Source organism: Motacilla alba, chromosome 20 (genome assembly GCF_015832195.1).
Source record: "Motacilla alba alba isolate MOTALB_02 chromosome 20, Motacilla_alba_V1.0_pri, whole genome shotgun sequence".
In the NCBI taxonomy this organism is placed as follows: domain Eukaryota; kingdom Metazoa; phylum Chordata; class Aves; order Passeriformes; family Motacillidae; genus Motacilla; species Motacilla alba.
In genome coordinates, this window is record NC_052035.1 from 2281422 (window position 1) to 2305080 (window position 23659).

A 23659-nucleotide genomic window follows, 5' to 3' on the forward strand; every position below is an offset into this window, starting at 1 on the left:
GAGTGTCACCTGTATCATCTTTTCCTGCCTAGAAGTCTTTTGTAGCCCTCAGCTGTGTTTAGAAATAAATCAGTAAACAACTGTCTTCTCAATTACACCTGCACAGGGGATTAGAAAATTCCTGATTTCCTGATTATAAATTCATGGCTAGAAAAATCTGGTTGTGAAAGCTAAAGAGGACTGGAAGGGACCCTGGTGCAGGCAGGTGGAGAGAACATGGGAGATGTGGGTTGGCCCTGGAGTGCTCCTGTGGTAACTAAGAATAGCAGTTGGATAAAGGGAAAACACTAAAAACAAGGAAGTATGGCAGGAGAAAAAATAGTAAGGGAGCAGAGGAGAGACACTGTAAGTATAGAACAGAGGAGGTAAAAAACAAGAGCTGGAGTCTGGCAAATAAAAAATCTTCAGTGTCAGGGACATTTTCTGCGTCTGCTCCCTCCTTGCTCTCCTGAGAGTTTAACCAAGAAGGGTTTTCTTTCTGTGCCATCTTGGATACCTCAAATTTAAGACAAAGAGCTTCAAGAACAAGAGAAAGAAATCTTCTGTTGCCTTGAGCTTCAGCCATCTCTTTTTTGAGCCTTTAAGTCTTGATACAGCATGGGATGTACTTTTTTTCCCCTGGTTGCTGCAGCTCTTCGATATTCCTGCCTGAATTCAAACTTGGAGATGGTTCTGGGAGCTCCTGCAGCAAGAAAGGGCAAAGAATTGATTGCTTGGAATGGTTTGCTTAAAGATGTACATGTGGGACATACATTCATCTTTTGCTGATCTTTCCTTTCTTCCTCAAAGTTCCAGATATGTCTTCCTGCTTTTGGGCTCTGTACATGCAGCGTCCTTGGCAGCAGGAGAAGAAAGGCTGAAGAGTTGATTCCTACACATATGACTGGAGAAAAAAAAAAATCTGGTTTTTATATTCCAAGGCATGGATACATTTAGGTTTTAAGTATATATATATATGTCATACCCCTGGGAGGTACTGCCTGGTGGCAGAATGACCGAAACCCCTGAAGGTGAATGCTTAGCTGAGAATGACTAAAAAATGTCCTTGTAGCCTTGGGTCCATCTTTGCAGGTGGAATAACCTACATAAATTCTTGTCCTGATTTTTGTTGAATATGTGAAAATGGAGTTAAACCCAAACCCTGCATTTTCAGCCTGACACTTTGGCTGTGCTGAATGGTGATGATGTCCCTGTGGGCAAAGCCCAGCTCTAGTCCCTCACTGGCCTAACCAGTCCTGTTTTAGTGGCCATTTGGGTGCCGTGGGGGCAGGTTTTATGGTGCTGCTTAGACAATTCTGCAGACTGGCATTAATATGACCCTTCAAATAAAAGCTCAAACCCACAGGAATCCAGAACTCATCATAAAACACAGCTCTTTCGCTAAAAATGCCTAATCAGTGCCAATCTCCCTGGTTTGTCTGCTTCCTGAAATAACATCCAGCTTGTGATAACATAAACCCCATAATAACGACTGTCCATTAAATTTTAAGAGGGGTAAATTCAAGCTTCAGAGCTCTCTATTTTTTTACTAGAGACATGGGGCAATTTGAAATGTGCACTTGAGAAGCTAATGAAAGACAGAAGGCTTGCAGTGTTTCTGACTTCGCTTAACACTTGGGGTTTAACATCAGGCACTGGCAGATCGTCTGGAAGATTCTGCATTTGCATAAAGCACAGTAGTGACAGCAGGAATTCAAGTGTGGCTTGCAGGTTTTGAAGGTTGGCACACAGTTAGCAGCAGGTGGGGGCCTTGGCTTTGGAGATATCTTGCGTTTAGCATTTTTCTGGAAGAAAAAAAAAACATGAGAATTCATAGACAGGTGAAATGAGGGTGGTGAACAGCAGGAGCTTCTGGGGGAATGAGCAGCTGGCTGTGGCAGTGGGAGCTGTGCTAGCAATGCAGAGGCATGGTGGGGCGGGGAAATGGGAAAGGGTGGCTTGAGAGCAACCTTCTGATCAAAATGACAAACCTCATTTTGACCATGACTGGATGGAGCTTTGGAAAGGGTCTCTAGGAGGGAGAGTGGCAGCAGTAAAGAATTGCACAACTGGGAGCAGTACATTGGTGCCAAAATGTACTCAGATGGTGAAGTTATCAATAAAACCAATGAAGGTGTCATGTTTGGATCTCTCAGCTTTTCAGATGAGTGAAAACTCCCTGTCAGTCTTGTTTGCTGAGCTGAGAGAGCAGGGCAGTGATTTGGCAGTGCTCCACCTCATGAGCCCAGTGATCCTGCATCCATGGGAATCCTCCCCTGCACACACAGTTCAGGGAGTGGGAAAAGGCCTCTCATCCCCCCCAGGAGTGCAGCTTCTCTGCTGTGGACATGGAAAGGTGGAAAATTTTGGGTTGCTCGGCATGTGCCTGGGACCTGGGAGGGATCTCTGGAGCCCAGTGGCTGCAGGCACCCTGTGCACTTCTGAAACTCAGAGTTATGGAATTCTTTGGATAGGAAGGGATTTGAAAGCCCATGTCATCTCACCCCTTGCCACAGGGATGCCTTCTGCTATCCCAGGTGGCTGCAAGCCCCTTCCAACCTGGCCTTGGACACTGCCAGGGATGGGGCAGCCACATCTTCTAATTTTCTTTCCACCATTATTGTTTCACATCTATTTTTACCACATTTAGAGCTTTAAGCTGTATGTATTTAAATCAGGGAATGACAGTAAAAGCCTTTCAAATGAATGCTCCAAGGGAAGCTCTAGAAGTAACAAACTGTTCAAATCCAACAAAGTTTTTTGAACAACCACCTACCTTGGAAGATTTCTTGTTCTCTGCCTCTTTCCTGCTGACTTTCTGGGATTTTCTAGTTAAATCTTCAATGAGAATAGCACAGGAAAATGTGGAATCAGTTTTACAGAATGTTATTTCAATGAGATATTGAAATATCTATTGTGCGAGAGGAGGCAGATAACCTGCATTGCCACCTCATTGCTGCATGTTTTGCAGTGATGTTCATCTCAATTCAGTCTCTGAACTCTGTCACTGCTGCTTGTGTGAAGCAGAAGAGCCACTGATATTTGTATTTTAGAAGGGAGTTTTTACGCATTGTTTGGTAGATGAAAACAATTAATTATTTCAGAGAAATAAAATTAAAGGTCTCTGTGAAAAAGATTGGGGTGCTCATGCACAGTAGCCACATAAAGAAAAATAGGAAAAACCTTTAGAATTCTGTAATTTCTTCTGTTAAAAGGTGGTGCTACATGCATAATTTTGGAAGGAATTAACAAGTGTACACTGCTTTCCACAAGCAAAAACTCTGCTGATTTGGCATATACTCTGCATCTGTGATGCCACCTTTCATTCTGCAGTTCATTGTTCCTTCTCCCCCCACGACCTCATTTTACATAATGTTACTTGCAAAGGTGTTTCATTCACATGCCTGTAACTTTGCTCCCTCTATGTATTTGTCACCATATCTAATTTGAGATATTTATAACTGTGGAAATTCAATTGCTTGTTTTGGGGCTTGTTTTGGGCTCTAACACAGCAAGAGTGTTAAAAGTGTGAGACACTTCCCAGCTCACAAAGGCATTGTGGTATTTTTGATACCTTTATTCTGGGTGTGTGAGTTCTGTAATAAGCACTACCTGTATGAAATGGATGACTGAGATAAAAAACCATCCATATCCCCACCGGTGAATGGCGGCTCCTTATCTATTCCAGGATCCTCTATCAACACATTTTTGAATATTTTATAATTGCTAGGATTTACTGAGTTGTAAAATGAAGAACAAATATTTTGAGCTGGTTTGAGGGGTTTCATTTATTTTTCTTGTATTACTAAAAGCTAGGGTTATGCATCTCTAAGAAGCACTGGGGAGAAATGTGTCACAGCTCAGCCCACCTGCCATGTCAAAAGCATGGGCTCACTTCTGTGAGAAGATGCAATATCAGCTGAAGGGATTGCATTTTATAGTTCTGATTTTAATTGGGACATGAAAAAGTTGTGGGAATTGTGAGAGTGGAGGCATCAAGGATCACAAGGACGCTGAAATGGTACAGCTTGGGAGGCTGCAGAACAGCACAAGCTCTGCTAAACTCTCAGTTAAACAACATTGAGTTAACTCAGGATTCAGAGTTTCAGATTTTTTTAGAAATGCATGTGTGGGGCAACTGTTTCTCCTTAAAAATATGTTGTCCGGAGCAAGAGCATGGAGAAAACACAGGAAACAAGGTAAGAACCAGAGTGCTTTAAACTACAGCCCTAAAAATGTGCAGAAAGGAGCTAAACAAGAGAAGGTTTATTTTTTTAATTATTAGCATTTTGATACAGTTATGAATGTTCTGTAGCTGATTAACTCCAAACACCCGTGAGTTTCTTGAGAGAAGTTGGTATAAATAACATGGAAAGAGTTAAGGCAGACATGAGGAAAGAATTTTGTGAAGAAAAGAGTTAAAGAGGCTCTTCCTAAACAGGACAGGGGGACATTTGCCAGTAACTGTAGAGAAAGAGTTGGTCCTGTCTTGGACAGATAAATTAATGACCCCTGGCTCTCCCTTGCAGTGCTCTTTTCTTCCCCTGTTTAAAGACCAGGTAAACTGAGGTTATATTAATACCTGTTAATACTGTTGATTTTTCTACCACAAGAGCAGACCCTTAAATCCTCACATTATGTTTTTTTCTCATATGCATAAGATTGTCTAAGCAAGGTTGTTTCCCATATTAGCACAAGACCACTTCTCTTCAATATAAAACAGGTTTACAGTGTGATGGCATCTGAAGGGAAAACTGTAAAACTGAAATAAATTGGGGTTTTTTCCCTTAAACTGAGGTTTACCACATTGTCATTCTTGGGTGCTGCAGCCACCACAGTTCTGTGCCCTATGAAGCCAAGCAAAGTTATCCAAATAATTCAGAATAATCAAAAGCAGCGTTTCCTGCAAATCCTGTTAATTTGGCACTGAAGGGCAGGTTTTACTCACCTACTATGGAGATGGGTGGAAGATCTGAGAGGTCCATTTTGCTCCTCCTGGACACGTTGCATTCTGTCTTCTCCTCAATGACCAAGTGGGAATCAGCAGCCCTGAAGAGGCTGTAGCAGAGCAGGAGGCTGAGGAAGAGGTTCTTTCTTGCCATGGTGGAGAGGAAAAATTCCATTGTCATGAAAACCAAAGCTGGTCAAAACCTGTAGAAGTGATGCGGGGATATGAATCTCTGCAATGGTTCTCTGTCACGTTGTGCAGCTTTAGCAACAAATCTCTGACAATTATTTTATTTCCAGCACTTTGCATCTGGTACTGGAATACCTAAGATTGTAGTTGTAAGAGTGGAACAATGCTATCTCAAATACAACTCCCCGAGATGTTATTTTTTCCTGATTCTTTTCACAAAAGGTTTATTCCCCATAAGATGTGAAGGTCCTCCCAACTGAGCTTTATAATGGTTATTAGATGGCCAAGGGCAGAAACTCAACCACATCATCAAAATTTTCCTAGGAAATCTTGTCTAAAAAAAATGTGCTAGAAAACATAAAAGAATAATGACAATTTAAACCCTCCACTCCCTACCCCCAACTGTGTTTCCTGTTAATTTTCTGGTCTGAAAAATAAATAATGAAGTAATATCTTGTTTTATTACACCTCAAAGTGGCTGCTCTAATCCCATATGAATCACAGCCATAACTCATGTGAGTTATAAAAGCCCAGTGCTGTAAACTGTTCATGTGCCTTGGGGTTATGTGCTGAATAACTTCCAAGATGTGGCAAAGTCTGGGATTCGGGGATACTCATGGAGGCACCTGAGCTGTGGAGCGTGGCCATTCACCTGAGCTGACAGTCCCTGCAGGGTACACAGAGCGTGTCACCAGCCTGCACTCCTTTTCTTGTACTTTCTTGTATTTCAAAGCTGATTTTTTATTTCCATGTGCATCAGTTTTCTGCACTGTCAGGGTTATGGGAGTCTCGTTCCCCCAGAGGCACTGCCAGTCTCCAGATTTATGGGTGGCTTTGTGTCAGTGAAAAGCTGCTGGATGCAGTAAAAAGAGTGAGTGAAACCAAGAGTTTTGGGCCATTCATCTGGTTGTAATGACTTCATTACTGGGGAGTTAAAAGATGAAGAGTTTCTGCCTTGAGAGGGCTTCAGTCTGGTCACTGCTGCTACACCAGGTCTGTTCTACACCTGCTTTTATAGCCCCACTGACCCACTCCTCCCTGGGAGATGGTCACTGTTACGCTTCTAATTCCAGGTGCTTGGGATCAGTTCTGGAATTGTCTGTTCTGCACACCATGTTCCTGTGCCAAATCAGTGGTGGGGGGAGCGAGGCTGCATCCACTGGTGGCTGTAGCTGTGCCATGAGGACACTCACCTCTGCTCTGGGGCCAGGCTGGGAGCTGGGGAGTTCAGCCTGGAGAAGACAAGGCTGCAGGGAGACATGAGAACCCCTTCAGCCCTTATCAAAGATAGGGAGAACAACTTTTTATCCAGACGGAGAGTGATAGGACAAGGCTGAATGGTTTTAAACTAAAAGAGAGAGATTTAGATTGGAGACAAAAGTTCTTTACTCAGAGGGTGCCGAGGCTCTGGCAGAGGTTGCCCAGAGAAGCTGTGGCTGCCCCTGGATCCCTGAAGTGTCCAAGGCCAGCTTTGATGGAGCTTGGAGCAGCCTGGGGTACTGGAAGGTGTCCCTGTCCATGTTGGAACTGGATGGGCTTTAAGGTCTCTCCCAATCCAAACGATTCTGACAGTCCATAATTCACTCCTGGATCTGTCTGGGCTCCATTGGGATTTGCAGGGATGCACGTGCTGGATTCTTTGTGGTTTATACATCTGCATGAGCTGCAACTGAAAGAGATGTATCTGAGCCTGGAGTTTTACAGGGGAGGATTAACCTCTGGGGAGGCAGTGCTGCTGTGTCTGAAATGCTGCACAGCTGGAGTCATTCAAAGCAGATGTGAAAGTTCAGACCCTGGCTGGAACAGAGTCATGGCTGTGGGTAGGAGTCTCCTTTGAATGAGTTGATTAAAATTTTATCATATCAGATGTGAAGAGCTTTTGATTTGATTCTGAATCTGAGAGGAGAAAGTGCATCTTGTTTAGAAGACTTTAAAAATTCCAGTAACCAAAGGAACAAGTCCTGCCATGAGAATTTTTTGTTGTCATGGTAAAATTGAATTTTCAGTTACTACAGTTTAGTAAAGTAACAAGGTGACACTTCTTTGTTAATTCTTTTCCTCCTTTGATCTTGCAAACTCTTGTACAGAAGCTCAGCCCTGGCCTGTGGGAATTGCCCATTTATAATGGGAGTATGTGAAAATATGTGCTAGGTCAGGATCCTACTTTTTCTTATCTTCAGAGGAGCTGCCCTTTTATTTGCTCTTCCCCATCTCCTTTTACAAAAGATGCCCAAACCTCACTGAGATTTCTTGATGCTTCCTAAAAACTGCTCTAACACATACCTATGTGTGTAAATAGCCATTAGGTCATAACCATTCAGCTCACAATTGGAACTTCTTTTCATCTAACAGATTTTACCAATCTGAGTATCCCTGGTGATGTTCATGTTCTAGGCAGATGTTTACAATTCATACAAGAACTAAATAATGACTTGTGTGCCCAAAAGCTTGTCTATGTTTTCTAAAAATACAGTTGGTTATATATAATATATTGCCTAAAAGTCTTAGCCTGCTATACCTTGAAGTTTCCTGATTTTTCAGATCTAGGCTTAAAGGGAAGAAAGAAATTTTTTATGGTGAGGGTGATAAAACACTGGCACAGGTTTTCCAGGAAGGTGGTCATGCCTGATCCCAGAAAACATTTAAGGTTGGGTTAGAGGGTCTTTGAGCAACCTGATTTAGATGAAGATGTCCCTGCTCATGGCAGGGGAGTTGGACTAAATTACCTTTAAAGTTCACTTCCAACCCAATCTATTCCACAATTCCACAACAGAGGTCTGTGGCAAGTGGCTGGAGACATTTGGGCTCTAATTCTTTCCTTGCCCTGAGCTGGAACGACAAGAGCAAGCTGTGAGCTGGAAGCTGTTGTGCCTTGCACACAGCGGTGTTCATGCTGCAGATTTTAGTTTTTAAAGTAACTTTTTAGCCTTGTTGCAGGATACACTCTGTAAGATAGGTGTGGTGTTCAGGTCACTGTGTGCTGCCCACCCGGAATTTTGGCTGCCACAAAGCTGCCTGATGGACACCACACTGGCCTGTCCCCAACGTACCATTTAAGCAAGTTTCCATCCCAAAATGTTGTTTCTGTTGTATTTCCTTGTCTTTATCGCAGCAAAATTGCCATTAGATGTGATTTTGTCTGAGCAAACAGTAAAATTTTACAGCTGACATCTGTTTACTTCAAACAGCAACACCTGAACCATGGCTGGGGCAGAAATGCAAACCTGGCTTGCTTTGACTCCTGGTGCACATGGCGGTTTTTAATCACAAGCACTTGGGTGGTAGGGATTGTACAGCTCTGGGGTGAGTGTTTGAACTTGGAAATTGCACATATTTGGGGAATTTGTGTTTGTTCTGCAAAATTCTATCCATTGGCTGGAAAAGCAATGCTCCCTGGAGCAGCGGAGTCTGTGAGGGCCGAGCTCATGGAGGGATGAAGGAGGAGAAAAGTGGAATCAGAAGTAGAGTAAAAAGGTGTTCATGGCCCCAGACCTGCCAGAGCTTGAAGAGTGTTTGGACAATGCTCTCAGGCACGGGGTGGCATTGCTGAGGTGTCTGTGCTGGGCCAGAAGTTGGACTTGATGTTCCTTGTGAGTCCTTCCAACCTCAGGATACTCCATGACTCTATGACTGATCTTGGGTTTCCTCTTTTGCATCGTATTGCAAAATCCTTCCCTAAGTTTGTTTTCTTCTTCTGGCATTAAAGAGAGGCTTACTTTTCCATTTTGCCCATTATTTTCCTTCTGGGACTCATCAAAGGCTGATTAAAGCAATCAAACTATTTTCCTTACCTCTAGCTGTCTTCACATCTGTTTCTCTCTTAGCACTTACATTTGAAAGTTTATTTTCCTTTAGAGCCCCTAACAATTTAGAATAAATAGCTTTAATAGTGGAGTCTTGAGAGGAGGGTTCCAATTTCCCTAATGTTACTAAAATGAGCAAGGAGAACTTTAACATATGATTTTTTAATTTTTGGTTCTGGAGACTTAGTCTTGCCCAGCAATGAAATTTAAGAAGTGAACTTTAGCTGCAGTTTAGCAAATTATGTAAGGAAATAGTTAATATGTTGCAATGGCCTTGATTGCCGGGGGAATGACCAAATTTTATTTAAAACCAAAACAAAGACAGACATTTGAAAGTTTCTTGACTGTCATCAGAGATCACAGTACCCTTTTCTGTGCCATTGCCTCTCTGCTTTGGATTATTATATTCAATATGTAAATAAAGCATTTTAATCTCTACCCCAATTGTTGTCTTTCACAAACATTTTTCCCGAATGTAAATTTGGAAAATAACAGATGATGGGAACCATAATTTTTCTCTTTTTAGTTCAGTTTTTTTGTGGTGCCATATTAAAAGTCTTCATGGAAATTTGGTTTGCTTGGAAACACCCTGGTATATTCAACACTTTTGAGGAGAACTTATTTCTTGTCACAGCTGACTTCACTCTGTTCAGAGATTCATCTTCATACACAACAGAGTGAAGATTGTGAGACATTAAAGCAAAAAGTCTGCCACGAATGCTGGAAGGGACAAGTTGAAATTTTCTTAGACAGATTTTCTGACAACTTCAGGTTGACTCACAAATTAATCAGCATCTTTCTACAGAGCTGAAAACAGCTGCTTGGGAAAATGAGATGGTAAAGTAGGTGAACAAAGGCCTATAAAATACAAAAAACCAGTTTACACTCAGTAAATCTTCACCTACACTGGGCTGCTGAGCTTCTGCTTTGAAAAGATCCTGGAATCATTAAGTCTGGGGAAGAACTCCAAGATCACCAAGTCCAACCTTTGAACAAACACCACCATGCCCACTAAACCATAGGAGAGGACAGGAAAAAAAAGGGAATGCAAGAAAAAACCCAGGAATTAGTGGCTGCCTTGAAAAGTGTTGAGATTTTTAGAAGGCGAGAGACTGAAAAATTTGGGAAATGAAACATGGAAGTTAACGGGATGACTGAGGACCTCCTGAGGGAATTCCATGGTCACCTAGAACCATCCTATCCAGTCAGCAGAGCAATCCCAACTCAACCCTCAGGCTTCAGCAAAGGAATAGCAGTAAAAAGGGAAACGGTGTGTTAAGGAGCGCTCGGAGGGAAAGGAACGATCCCCCTGAGACAAATGGGAATCACCAGTGCCCCAGGCAGAGCTCTGCTCACCCAGCCACAAGGCTTCCTCTGCCTTGGAAGTTTCCTAACAGTTTAGGATCAACTGCACAGAATACACACAGAAAAGATAGGTGCTTTTCCAGGGCTGTAAAGATGTGAAAACACATAAGAAAAACCACAGAAACAGCCATTATTCCTCCTTAAACCACAAAATAATTTAAATTCAAATTTATGCAAATTGTGCAATTGAAATTGCTTGACCACAGAACCCTGTTGGCGGCTCTGCTGGATTCTGACCTGAACCTCACTGAATTTCAGTTGTTTCACTCAGTGCTGGGGGACTGGGCTGATAATCTCAGTGCCCCTTTTTGGCGTGGGCCTGCCATACACCTCTGAGAGAATAGTGACAGGGTCAGACCTTGCAGAGAGTTTTTGGTGTTTGAGTGGACACCCGAACTCCTCAATCCCCTCCCCATGTTCTCCCATGCCTCCCTGGAACAGCTCTTTGCCATCCCCACCCAGCACATCTGCCTTTTTTCAACACACTATTAAAATAAGAGGAAAGTTGAGGGAGACCTTAATGTGGAAATGTGACTCTGCAGATTGGAAATACACTCAACACAGGCTCAATTCCACCTGGGTTAGGGTGGGGTCTGCCCTTCATGTGTTGAAGTAGATCCTAGGAAGCATGAAAAGGGAAAATCCAGCATGTTCCTGTTACCCTGTTGTGTTCTGGTCTAGTTCTTAGAGCATTTTCATGCTCTTCAAATCCAATTGCAAAAGGCAAATTCTTGAGCACATCCAAAAGAACAAAAATGAATGGAATTTCTAATTTTGCAGGTACATGGATGCTCCATCCCTGGAAGTGTCCAAGGCCAGGCTGGACGGGGCTTGGAGCAACTAGTCTAGTGGGAACTGTCCCTGCCCATGGCAGGGGGTGGCACTGGATGATCTCTAAGGTCCCTTCCAACCCAAATCATTCTGTGATTCCATGATTTTCTGATTCCACACCAGGGAATATGTTTTCCTCAGCATTTGGATCTATTCATGTTTTACTCAAGTTCCACCTGGCAGTTGTGCCACCATTCATGTTTCTGGAGGAGGACCCAAGCAGGTTGTTTAATACAGCCTGCCCACAGACTGAGATGAAGGCTTTCTCTGGCATTGCTCAGGAAGCCAGTTTCCAAATGTTTTCTAATCTTTTCACCTTCAGTGACTTTGCCAGGAGAGTGGAAGGCTATTTCCCAGTAAGGGAGGTCTCTGTGTGCACATCCATCCCTTCCACTTGACCTTCACTGCAGGCTCAGTATTTTCCCTTTGGGAGATACCCCTTGTACCCCATCTGCTACTGATCATAACAGAAAACCTCAATATACTCCCAGTTTTCCTCTTTCCTGCAGCACAGAGAGATGCAGGATAATAAATACCACTACATTGCCTGGAGAGAAATGTCATTTCTCAGCCCCAGTGCTTGCCCCAGTGCTTGCATGGACATCTTGTCCTCAGCCCCAGTGCTTGCATGGACATTTCTCTGCAGGGTTTGTGTTTCATTAGCTCAGATCACTGGGGTTATAATTACACCAGTTCTGCCAAACTCAGCTGTTCTGGGAGCCATGAGCAGTTCAGTGCTAATCCCACTGGGTTTTAACATTGAATCAGGAATTCAGGTTAACTTGTACACATAACTACAGTAATCACTGTGCAAATGCATTTACACAAACTGCAAGAGACGTTGTGTTTGTTCTGCACATGATTCCTCATTTGTCAGTCAATGATTATTGATTCCATCCCCCAATATCTGGTTTTTGTTATTCAAGAGCCAGGATAAATGTCACTATTGGATTGTCCTATTTGTGTACTTATTTCTGGACATCTTTCATTCTAACATCTCTTTTCTGATTTGCTCATAAAAGATTGCCCATGGTTGTGGAAAGCAGGTTCCAAGAGTGTTCCAGTCTCACACTTAATTCATTATTTCATGTCCTACCTTTGCATTTTGGCTCATTTTTAAAAAATGCAAAGCATTCAGTTGTGGTGCTTGGGTCTAAATATAAACTTGGTGTGGTTAAAACTGATCCATGTGCTGTCTATGGAGACAGCCATGTCTGCAGCTGAAAATCAAACTTTTTTCAGACTTTCAAACAAAATTAGGTCCAAGTCTGTTTTCTTTTAAGGGTAACACTTGAGGCTATTTTTAGTTTTCCTCTAATACCCCTACTTAAAGCTACCAGCTAATGTTTTCCTCCAGCCCACATAATTTCCCTTTGGCTCCCCAGGAATGACCCTGGAGGCAGAGCTGCAAGTCAAGCTTGGTTTTTACTCCCCTTGCAGTCAGGGATTTCATCCATGTGCTCACATGCTGCTAGACTGGGACATTCCTGCCTGTGCAAGACCCTCACTCGGAGCATGGTGGGATGGCAGGACACCAAACTCCTCCCTGCAGTGGCCAGGTGGCTGAAAGAACTCAGTTTCCCTTTTAATAAAATGGGTTTAAATCCTTATTCATCTGTATAAAATGGTGTCATCCTCACTTGTTTTTAAGCAGAAAAAAAAAGGGACATGAATTTCTAGGATTGGGATTTCTATGGGATTCCAGTGTGTTACATCCAGATTTCTGCTCCTTTTCACCCTTAAACTGAAAAAAAGCCTGAAAAAAAACCAAAATCAAACTGACAAGTGGCATTGGAGGCCTTCCTCAGCTCATTCTCATTCCTTTGGCTCTTTCTTCCAAATTCTGTCTGGTCTTTTGTGTATTTTTTGTCATTCCCAAGAACAGGGGCCTGGTCCAAGAGGAACTGTGTCTTCTCTAGTTCCCCTATACTGACCCCACAATCAGTTCACTAAAATGAATTGTGTTTGTTATGCAGACAGAACTGCACCAGAGAGAATTCTGTAGTGTTTGATGCAATATGTTTCTGTGCAATTTTACCCTTAACATTTTTTAAGTTACTGAACTCAATCTACCCTTCTTGCTCCTTTTATTTCAATTTTTTAGTCCTACATTCTGTTTTCTTTCATTTTCAGCCATCCACTGTGCCCTGTTACTTTTGACAGAATTCCCTTTTGGCAGCTTTCTCTTGCCTGCCATGTATTTAGTTATTTTTCCTTTGCACACTTTCATTGCTTCCCCACCTTTGTCCTTAGCATCTCCAGCTGAATAATCCTGAGGAATGAAGCAGTGAAACTGAATGAGATGCAACAGGGCAGAGTCACATTTAAGCACTTTAACTTGAGAGCCAAAACCCACCAATTTCTGAAGGTAACGACTTCTGGATTTCAAATTATAGAAGAAGAAATGGCTGTATTGTTCACAGCATGACCAAAAGTGAGAATATGATGCAGCTGTGTATAAAAAGGCAACTGAATTGTAGGGTGTGTCTAGAGAAGTATTTTGTAACTGAAATATGAAAGCGTTCAAAATATAATGCACATACTGGTCTTCATTTAGAGAATCATGTCCAATTTTGGTCACCAATGTGAAGCAAAAATGTGTGCAAGTCAGAAAGAATGCCAGCAAATAATAATAATTGCTTGAGATAAAAGGCCATCCAGCAACACCTCCAGTGGTCCTGTGCTTTGTACCCAATTTCCTTACACTCCACTAGCAAAAGTTCCCCTTTTTGCATCAATCCTTCCTATGATCTCCAAATCTCTGTGGCTCCTTGATGTCTACAGAGCAGTTAAGAAGGTCAGACAACATAAAAAGATTTGCCAAGTGCAGGAATATGCAATGACAGGCATAATTTAGTTTGCATATATTTTAAACCCCTGATTTACAGATGCTGTATATATTATTGTGTACATCAATATAAATGCAACCATTTTTAACTCTGTGTGTGTGTGTGTGTGAGAGGGAGGGGACAGCTCAGCACACACTCTTTCAAACCATCCTGTGTGTATTTTTCTCTCACAGTTATGCTGGTTTATCAAGCCCCCTCTAATTAGGTAGGTGCCACACTGTTTAGACCAAAACCACTTGAGCTTGGATAGGCTGGAAATGAAGAAAGCAAATTTCTCTCTGGAGGATTTTCAGCTGAGTTCTCTGTGCCATCATAGCTCAAATTTCAGGTGAAAAAGGTGGGAATCATACTTTATATGTATGGCAGCAAGGAGCCCAGATTCACTGGCTTTCAGAGACAGCTGTGGTGAGACCGAAGAGTCCTGGTAGGAGAAAAACTTGTCCATCTCAGCCTCTACAACTCAGGATAAATGACTCTGCTTGTTCTGTTCTCTCCTGCTGCCTGTTTGGAGCTATCCCTGCTCAGATGCTCTGTTCTTCATTCAGGATGGACAGAACAACAAGCCACAGTTTGAATTACAGGAGAAAAGCTTCAGAGGACACGAAAGGGAAACCTTTGCCTCATGCAGGGTAGGGCAGCACTACAATCCTTGCCTGGAGATTGTTATTCAGTCTCCAATGTCAGGGAGATTTAGGAATGAATTAGATGTCTGTCAGTCAGTCTGTTCTGACACTTCTCATATTTAAAACTAACACAGATTCAAAAAGAGCCCCCAAACCAGACAAATCTGCACCCTCCCAGGAGCTATCCAATGTGATGGTGCATAAAAGCCCCCATCAAGGCTTGTCTCACTTTCCATACAGATGTCAGATGCCACAAATGAGGATGGAGTGAATCTTAAAACCAGAAATAGATTAATAACAGAAATACTTACAAAGAAGTAACTCTGATGTGAGCTGGGTTCTACCCAGGTGGAAAAGGCCCAGGGAACCAAGAATTCTACAGCTTGTTTGCAGGGATGGGGATGAACCACGTGGCTCCTGTAAATGGTTTCAGGGATGTGGCCTGTACCAGAGCTATTGTGCTCATTACTGTTTGCAATGGATTTAGAAGTGACTACTGAACCCATAATTTAGAGGAACCTTGAGAAAGTAGCCTGAAATCCCCAGAACAAGACTGGATAAACAAAGTGCTGCTAAATACCGAGGAGGGGGAAAAGCTGTGATGAAGCTGCAGCTTGCAAAAGCAAACAAAACCACTGGGATCACATGGTTTGACTTCTTCCAGGACAGGCTGAAGACCCTGCCTAGATTTCAGTATTTCAGGCTTAACTGAACCAAGTGATAACATCTCTGGTAATTCATTGCTCTAAATTTGTCTTATTTCAATTTCTAGGAACTGAATCCTTCTAAACCTTCTTCATTGTGAAAAATGCATTTACTTTCTTTTTTCCCTCTTGAGAGGTGCCTAGATGAGCAAGCAACTTCCTACTAATCTTCCAGCTCAGGTGAACAGGTTGAGCCTGTAGAACTGCTAAATATAAATGACTTATCTTCCAGTTCTTTGGTTATCCACATGGCTCTACTGTACAGCTTGCTCATTTTTCATTATAAGCAGAGGCAATGACCTTGACTGTGCCAAATAATCCCCTTACTACACTCAAGTCACGTTTAATCAAGTTCTCTGCTTTCTACTCCAAAATTTTGCTAAGATTTGAGTCAAGCCAATGCCCATGCAACGGTTTAATTATCCACAGGGCTTGGAACTATGTTGCTTAATTACCCACAGGGCCATTAAGTCAGTGATAATTACCGGCCTAGTCCCTGCCTTACTGAAACCTTCTCACCCAGCTTCACCAGTTTAACAATTAGCACCTCATCTGAGATGGCTATTTAGCTTTCCTTAAAGGTGCAGCCTAGAATTTAAGCTGTCTCTGAAGACTATAATTTTGTTTCCTCTTTTTAAGTAATTCTAGCATTCTGTTTTAATACCATCAACCTCCTATAATATTTTGTCCATTTGAAATGACATGTGTTCCTGGTTCAAGGGTTCTTTGGAGCTAAGGGACTCTTGGATTGTTTGAAAATGTGCTCACGCCTTCATACTGAGATTTAGAGGATTTTTAAAAAGCATTCTTTAAGTATTCTCTCCTGTTCCTCATTTTCTGTATTTTTAAGTCTTTCTAGCTCATTTGGGGGAAATCTAATATATGATGATTTCTAGCTCTGTGGAACTGTCTCTAGAAGGGTGAGCATTTAAGAAGCCAAACCAGGGAAGTGCCTTGGAAAATTGTATGAAAGAGGAAGCGGTCAAGCTATTGCTGCTTCATTTTCACTTTCCAGAGAAATCCTTAGTTTTAATACTTATCCCTTTGCTGTCTTGTAAGGGCTTGCCTTGTCTTGTAAGATACTACGTTTTTGACAAGTCCTTCTCCTCTCTTCCAGTTCATGACCGGATACAGGTTTTACTGACATGGATATGTGAGATTTCCTGTTGGTATTCCCTTTGAAGCCTCTGTTGTTTTGGGGTTTGTTCCATTTGTACATTCAGAAACAAATTGGCTTTTATATTACAATGCAGAAATCTAAAATGTGACATTGTTTTTTTTTTTTAATAGAATATTTGGTCTGCGACCGGTGGAGACTGATGGTGGATTCGCCTCTGAAATCCTTTGGGCAACAACAATCCTTCTGGCCATGGGTTAATGTGATAACTAAGAACAATGGTCAGTTTATATCTGGTGGTAAAAACAAAATGAATTTGCTGTCTGGCTGTTCCTGATCAGTTTTAAGCATCTTGCTTGACAGTCAGAGGACAGAGCCGGGAGAGGCGCCGAGGTCCATGTGATACCTGTTTGCTGAGGGTGGGAAGCAGAGTGAGAAACGGGAGCTGTGCTGATGGCAGAGGTCCCCACTACATGCCCAGGAGATGGGGTGCAGCTATGCTGCTCGTGGTGATCAATCCAGGATGCTGTAACCCAAACTCGTTGGGGCCCTGGGTGGTTCTTCTTTGCTCCAGGTGATGGGGCTGGCTCTGACACAGCACAGCTGTACCCTGGGATCAGGATGCTGGGACAGAGCCACCCGGGGCTCCCTGCTTCCCTTGGATGCCTTGGAGAAGGGAGGAATTCCTGCTTAGCTTATGGCAGACACACCTGCTGAAGGGAAACTTGAAGGGGCAATGACTAAGGGATTAAATTTAAAAGAGAATCCTAAAAGTCTTAAATTTGTGCTCCATGTGTAATGGGGTTTCTAAACATCCTATTTTTATCCCTGCCTCTGTCCTTGACATCCTCAATGAGAGGGTCTGACTCAAATTAATTTTGGTTTGTAAACACGATTTCTTGTTGAGGGCACCACTTGCATATTGGTGACACATGTTGGCCTGTCCCAACTGAGAGTGCAGACTGGTAGGGAGAGGGGACCTTCCTGGCTGCTGATGGGGAAAAAAGGAGGTTTCTGGACATTCCTTCTACATCCTGGCAAAGTTGTGTTATCCTGACCCTGGCACAGACATTTAAGAACGCTCAGAACCATTGGATTCACATGGAGTAGCTGCAAACTTTACCTGCTGTACTCATGTGCCTCCACTAGAAATGAGGGAACAGAAAACAAGACTAAGGTTATTTGCTTTGCTCTTGTCTCTGTGTGTGGAAAATCCTGGGATCAGGGACTCAGATGTTGCGTCCCATATGGGAGGAAGACATTGGAGCAATCTTGGGTATATGTGCAAGATCAGTGAGAGATCTGGACTGTCTCTACAAAGCTCTGTGAGGCACAGCTTTTTCACAGAAGGAGGGAAATCCATGTGTAGGCCAGAAGTGGGAAGGAAGGATGAAGACAAATTTCTGCAAGTGGCATATTAATGGACAAACTGCCCACAGGAAAATAACAAACATTCTAAGAAGAAAGTAACGATGGACAAACATTAAAAAAAAAAAAAAGAAAAAGTGTGTTGTGCATTTAAGAAATGCTGTTCTAGGAAACAGGAATGAAAAAGGGTTTGGGATCGATGTGGAAATGAGCTCACAGCTAGCACTGCTGTCAAAAGTGCAAATGGAGCTCTCAAATGGGAAAATTGGAGCAACTTCAGTAGGAGGGGGGATATTTGTTTGAGATTGTTGTGGCTGTGCCTGGTAGGCACTCCAAGAACACCACTCATTTATTGGAAAGGGCTTGAATAAACCAGAGAAATTGAAAAGTATGTCTAAAAAGAGACTCAAAGCTCAACTCCTGGAATTCCAAAGGGAAAATGGAGAGTGTCTCAGTTCTTGAATGTGCTTAGCAGGATTGGAATGAGAATGAGGTGAAAAATGAGTTTTCAAGCAAGATGACAAAGCTCTAATGGGACGAAGCTGCCAGAAGTAGAAGCCAGGTCCAAAACACTTCCAGCATTTGGACCATTCTGGTTCAGTAACAATTATACTTTAGAACTTCTGCCTTTGGCTTTTCTACTACAGAAAGTTGATTTTTTTTCTAAGAAATACAGCTTCTAAGCAAAATTGTTGGATATTACATCACTGTTTGTGTTATGAGCTGACTAATGATTAGAACTTCAGTTTTATTTATCATCTTACCAGTCTGAAGCTGTGCCCAAGTATGGATGTTCACTTCAACTCTGGAATTTTGGGGACTCATAAAATCATGAAAACAAAGATGTTGCTTTTACCCTTATGGCATTCCAGTTCTCCTGCCAACTTGACCTACCTCTATATTTACTTATTTCCAAGTGTTTTCTTTTTTTTAAATTTTTATTTTCTTTTTCAGTTTGTTTTTGCTGCCTTTTTTTTTTTTTTTTTTTTGCTTTGTGGTTTTTTTTTCTGGGTTTGGGCTTTTGGTTGTTTTTTTGTTTGTTTGTTTTTTGGGTTTTTTTGTTTGGTTGGTTTGGTTTGGTTTTGGGGTTTTTTTGTACGTTGCATTTTGATATCTCTAAAACTGCTTTAGGTCATGGAAAATAAAAGTTACCTCCAGAGTGCCAGGTATTGAATCAGACCTATTGACGCAGTCCATTTCAAAATCTTAAAAATATACTGAAAGAACAAGCCTTGAAATTCAGCATATAAATGATTAAAAGCTCAGCGTGAATTTTAACTAATAGATACATGGATTTTATTTGTGTGCGTGTATATATATAAAAATAATATATAAAAATATTATATATAAAAATAATGTATCTAATTACATTATCTATGTGTGTGTGTATATATATATATATATATATATATGTACACACACACACACATATGTAATATATGGTAACGTGTTACATCTGATGATTATCTGATGATTCACTATGGGCCACTGGATGGTTCCCCACCGGGAACTGGCCACTTTCTGAATTTTTCTTTTAAGCAAATACATTTCCACCCACAAAAAACATGGATGTCTCTGTCAGCTGTGCCTTCCCAGAATGTTCCTCCAGAAGAACGTCCCTGCTGCCACCAGCAGCTGGCTCTGGGACCTGCAGCTGCTGCGAGCACAGCTCCGCCTTCCAGGGCTGCTTTCCACTGGCGCAGGAAACGCCTCCGTTATGGCAACTTTTGAAAAGTTCATGGCAAAATTAATTTAAAATGTTGCCCTGCAGGGAGATAGGAAGAGGCTGATGTGCACAACCAGACATTTTTAACTAGGAAATTTCTCTTGTGAGGACAAACCCCATTCTTCGTATTTTGCCATACAGTTGAAGTTACCATGTTGAACGGATTCAAAATGCTTAATTCACTACTATTTGGAATGTAATGTCTTTCTCATTATCCCAGGATGTTTTTTTTAATGGCATGAGCATTTCAAAATGCAGAGAGAAGCAAATGGAAAAGGTATAGCGAGTGTTCCCGGCAGAGTGCTGCCTTCTGTTTCCTGATCACTCAAATTCAATATACTTATTGCAAATTAAAAGTTTAACATCCGAGTAAAGAAATTTGAAGAGAAAACGTCTGATTTGATTGAAACAAAACAAAAAAAAAGACTATTCCACTTATGTTGGGTTTTTTCCATTAAATTTGCTTTTTAAAAGGAATGTTATTAATATTTTTAAAATAAGTTAATATTTCTTCTATGCAAATACCCTCCATGAGCATGCACACTTAATTAACAAGGTGTTAATGATTTATTCAAGGGTTTTAGTAGGTGTTCAGTCTGCAAAATACTGGGGACTGATTAATGTGTATCTTTGCTTCTGTGTCTGTGTGTAACATATTGAAGGGATTGCTAAAGAAAAAAAAAATCTATATTTAAGCCAGCAAATCCTTCAGTTTTCAGTGAATTGGTGTTTTTTTATTTACAAGATAAAGGGATGATAATTAGGGAAAACACTGTTATTTGTGTATTTTTGCATTTGGACTAGAATGCTGTGAAAGCTTTCTGAGCCTGCTTCAGTGGGGAAAAAAATAATTATTCTGTGAAGTGGGAAATGCATCGGGAAGTGAAACTCTGATATTTGTAAAGCAAACATGGGATGTTCTCGGGGAAAAAAACCCTAACCAGAACAAATAACCAAAGAAAAACCAAACCCAACTAAAAACAACAACAAAAAAGGCTCCAAACCACCACGAAAAACAAACGACAAAAACTCCCCCTCCAGCCCTAATAAGCTGCAAAAGACCTTTCTGAAAGAGATTGATTAAACTGTATAAATTTGAGACTTCAGCCCATCAAAATAAAACACCTGGAATTTTCAAGGGGCAGGCAGGGGGACAGTCCAGTGATGCCTCTGCAGGACTTTCCCTGCCTTGGTCAGAGCCTTTCTCACATTAAGAAGATGCCCAGAAACTCCAAAATCTCCAGGCACAGCACCAAAGGCACTTTCGAACACAGTGAGTTCTCCTTTGCCTTCATGGTGGGGCTGACAGGCAGCAGAAAGAGAGAGCTGTAAAGTATAGATGGAGAAATAAAGCAGGGAAAAGTAGACAACAATCTGGACAACAGAAAGAAATGAGTCCTTTTTGGAAAATAACAACTGCAGTAAAATTATCAATAAAATTGTTCATTTTCCAGTGACTGCAAGGTCTATAAAATTGATAGAATTGAGTAGAAATTGATGTTGGAAAGAAAAATTCTGGTGCTGCAAACAGCAGTCAGAAATGATTTCTGAATTTTATATCTTGTTAACTGTGTAAAGAAACCATTGCTGGCTGAACTCGCACAAAATTAAAGAATATTAAGAATACTAATGGAAGACTGGATGATGGCATATGTGAAGTGTAGGATTTGTTTTGTGAGGTGCTACAGCAAAAGCTGACAGGGTAAGTCAGAAAAATAATTACAGTCTGATGTTGAAAGACAAATATTATCAGTCCTAAAACAGATAAAATCCAATCCCTTATCTTTCTGGAGTTAGGAAAGCTTTGGGAAAATAGGGATTTATTTTAACAATATATCATCATTTTAGTTACTGCACTTAGACGGGAATAAAGTAACACAGCTAATGGATTGGAACAGTGTAAAAATACAGCTTAGGAAATGTATGTCATTAATTTTAAAATCATGTAATAAAAGAGTGAAGAGAGATAATGTAACATCTAAAATAATTTCACGGGAAAAAAACCTTAGAAGTAGACTAAACGAAAAAGCAAAATTTGCAACAACAAAAAAAATTGCAGAGACAGAAACGCCAAACAGAATCGAAACAACCTAAACCGCAGGCAGTGCCTGGAAAAGAAGGCTTTGGAGCAGAACAGAAAAGTGGAGCAAATAAATGCAGAAGAACAAAATGGTAAAATAACAAAGTTAAGAGTTTTAAAACGATGCTGCTTGCCAGACCCGTGAGGGAGATCTGCTCTGAGGTAAAGGCAGGCAAAGCTCTGCGGCGCTGCGCGGCAAGCACAGGGGATCGGCTCGGTCCGGGGAGCGGAGCGCAAGGAAAATGCCCCGGGGAGGTTCGGGGCTTTGGTCCTACCGAAGCAGAAGGGTGTCCTGGTCACCAGGCCCAGGCCCAGGCAGCCGCGGCCTCGTCCCGCCGCTCGGCGGGCAGGGCGGGCCCTGGCAGCTCAGCGCGGCCGCCGGCCCGCGGCGCTCCCCGCGCCCCCCGAGCGCGGAGCGCAGCGCCGATGGTCAGTCTGCCTGTCCTGCTTCAATTCCTGCTTTTTATCAGTCCTCCCCTCGAACCCCCTCCCTCCTTTTTTTTTTTCCCCCCCCCTCCTTCTCTCTTTGCTGTCTCATGGTAAAAAAATCCAGTGGAAAGTTGACCCTCAGCCCCTCCTTTTTCCTCCCGTTTGAAACCCACCAGGACAGACCCGTCTTCAGGCAGAGGCGATTGCAGCTGGGATTTTCCTGTCACTGAGGTAGAAGAGGATGGATAGCAGGGGGAGGAAGAGGCCTGCTGCCACAGCCCCATCCGTTGTGCTCTGCGGCGCTTGTTTCGGGCTCCTTGCTGCGGGCTCCCTGCCCGGCTCCCTGAGAGCGCCGGGCACCTCACGAACCGCTCCTCGGCCCTTCCCGCGGCAGGGGAGCTGCGAGGTTTCCATCAGCTCCACTCCTATGAGATAGTTCTGTGGAGTCACTAAAAGTCAAAATGCCACGGAGGAAAAGCTTTTTTCCTTAAGCTTGATAAAGGCGTGTACAAAAACCAGATGAGTTTACCTGAATGTGGGTGTGATTATTCAAGACGTATCAAATGTCTCTTTATCATTTCAAGAGTTACACTATACATCTCCATGGTATATTAATTCTTTTTGTTGGCCATTTTGCAGCCATGTGCGTATCATGTGTGTCACGAGGCTTGGGTTTTTGGGCTTTTAATGCCTACTTGGGTGAGTTCTGTGCGAGGGGATAGATAGAAACAAGGAATGGTTGAGCTCTTCAGCTGCTGACAGCCCTGCTCCTGTTTGCAGCCTGAGGGACCAAAACCTTCCAACTGGAAGGAATTTCAAAGCAGCAATGGGTTTTTAGGAAGCTGAATGATCAAATTTGATTTAACAGCCTCAAGAGTGGTTGTACAATAAAGTTGATTGAGGGGTTGAAGCTCTGATATGAAATAAAACTGCAGCCCCCTTGCATTTCTCTGTCTTATGAGCAAGTCTGTATTTTTTAGTGCTGAGGATCTCATCAGGACTATTTTGGGTAGGAAAAATGCCTCTTTGGGAGGTCTTTTTATTATTTTTTTGTTTCTCTCAGTCAGCCTCCTAAACTGTGGCATTTTAGGTGAGAAAGGTGATAGACAGGTAACACAAGCTGACTTAACAAGACTTTGAAAAGTTGCAAGGAAACGCGGGGCCATGGGAATTGCTGCCTTGGAGTAGGAACCACTTCTTACAACCCCCAAACTGGAAAATTCCGTAAATATCTAAAGCTGTTAATTTTCTTTTTTTTATTACTTCTGATTGAAGGTACTAGCAGTTGATGATGTTGCATTGTTTTAGAGTGCAGAACATCTGTTAAAGAAGATACACAGTGCTTAGCCTGTGTTTTTCCCAAAAAGCATCCAGAATGTTAGCTTGGGTCTTGGGACACTTAGGGGTTACCCACCAATGGAGTTCCTGCATGAAGGAAAGATGTGTCCAGCCACCAGAAATATTGGGGACAGAATGGGACTTCTGTGAGTGCTGGAGAAGCAACATTTGAGGGACCAGGTGCAGAGGAAGTTGATGAGGAAAAACAGCTGAGTGGTGCTTGGAGCAGCTTCTCAGAGGAGCTGTGTGAAGACACCTGGAACAGCGCGGGGTACCCAGACCTGTGTGAACATATGGAATTTCTGAGGTT

At 42.2% G+C, this 23659-nt stretch overlaps 1 protein-coding gene across 2 annotated transcripts; it reads right to left on the reverse strand.

The window, feature by feature from the left end:
* Positions 1-678: 678 nt before the first annotated feature.
* LOC119710231 (agouti signaling protein) lies at positions 679-22204 on the reverse strand. Of its 2 annotated transcripts, none has more exons than XM_038159009.1 (4): positions 22185-22204; positions 4928-5130; positions 2756-2817; positions 679-1784 (listed from the first exon to the last, which is right to left on the reverse strand). In XM_038159009.1, exons 2-4 carry the CDS (start codon positions 5106-5108, stop codon positions 1608-1610), a joined length of 420 nt encoding a protein of 139 aa, XP_038014937.1. In that variant the 5' UTR covers positions 5109-5130; positions 22185-22204; the 3' UTR covers positions 679-1607. The 2 variants fall into 2 exon arrangements, with proteins under 2 accessions (XP_038014937.1, XP_038014938.1); XM_038159010.1 differs by lacking the exon at positions 22185-22204 and adding an exon at positions 21858-21908.
* Between the last annotated feature and the right edge of the window lie 1455 nt (positions 22205-23659).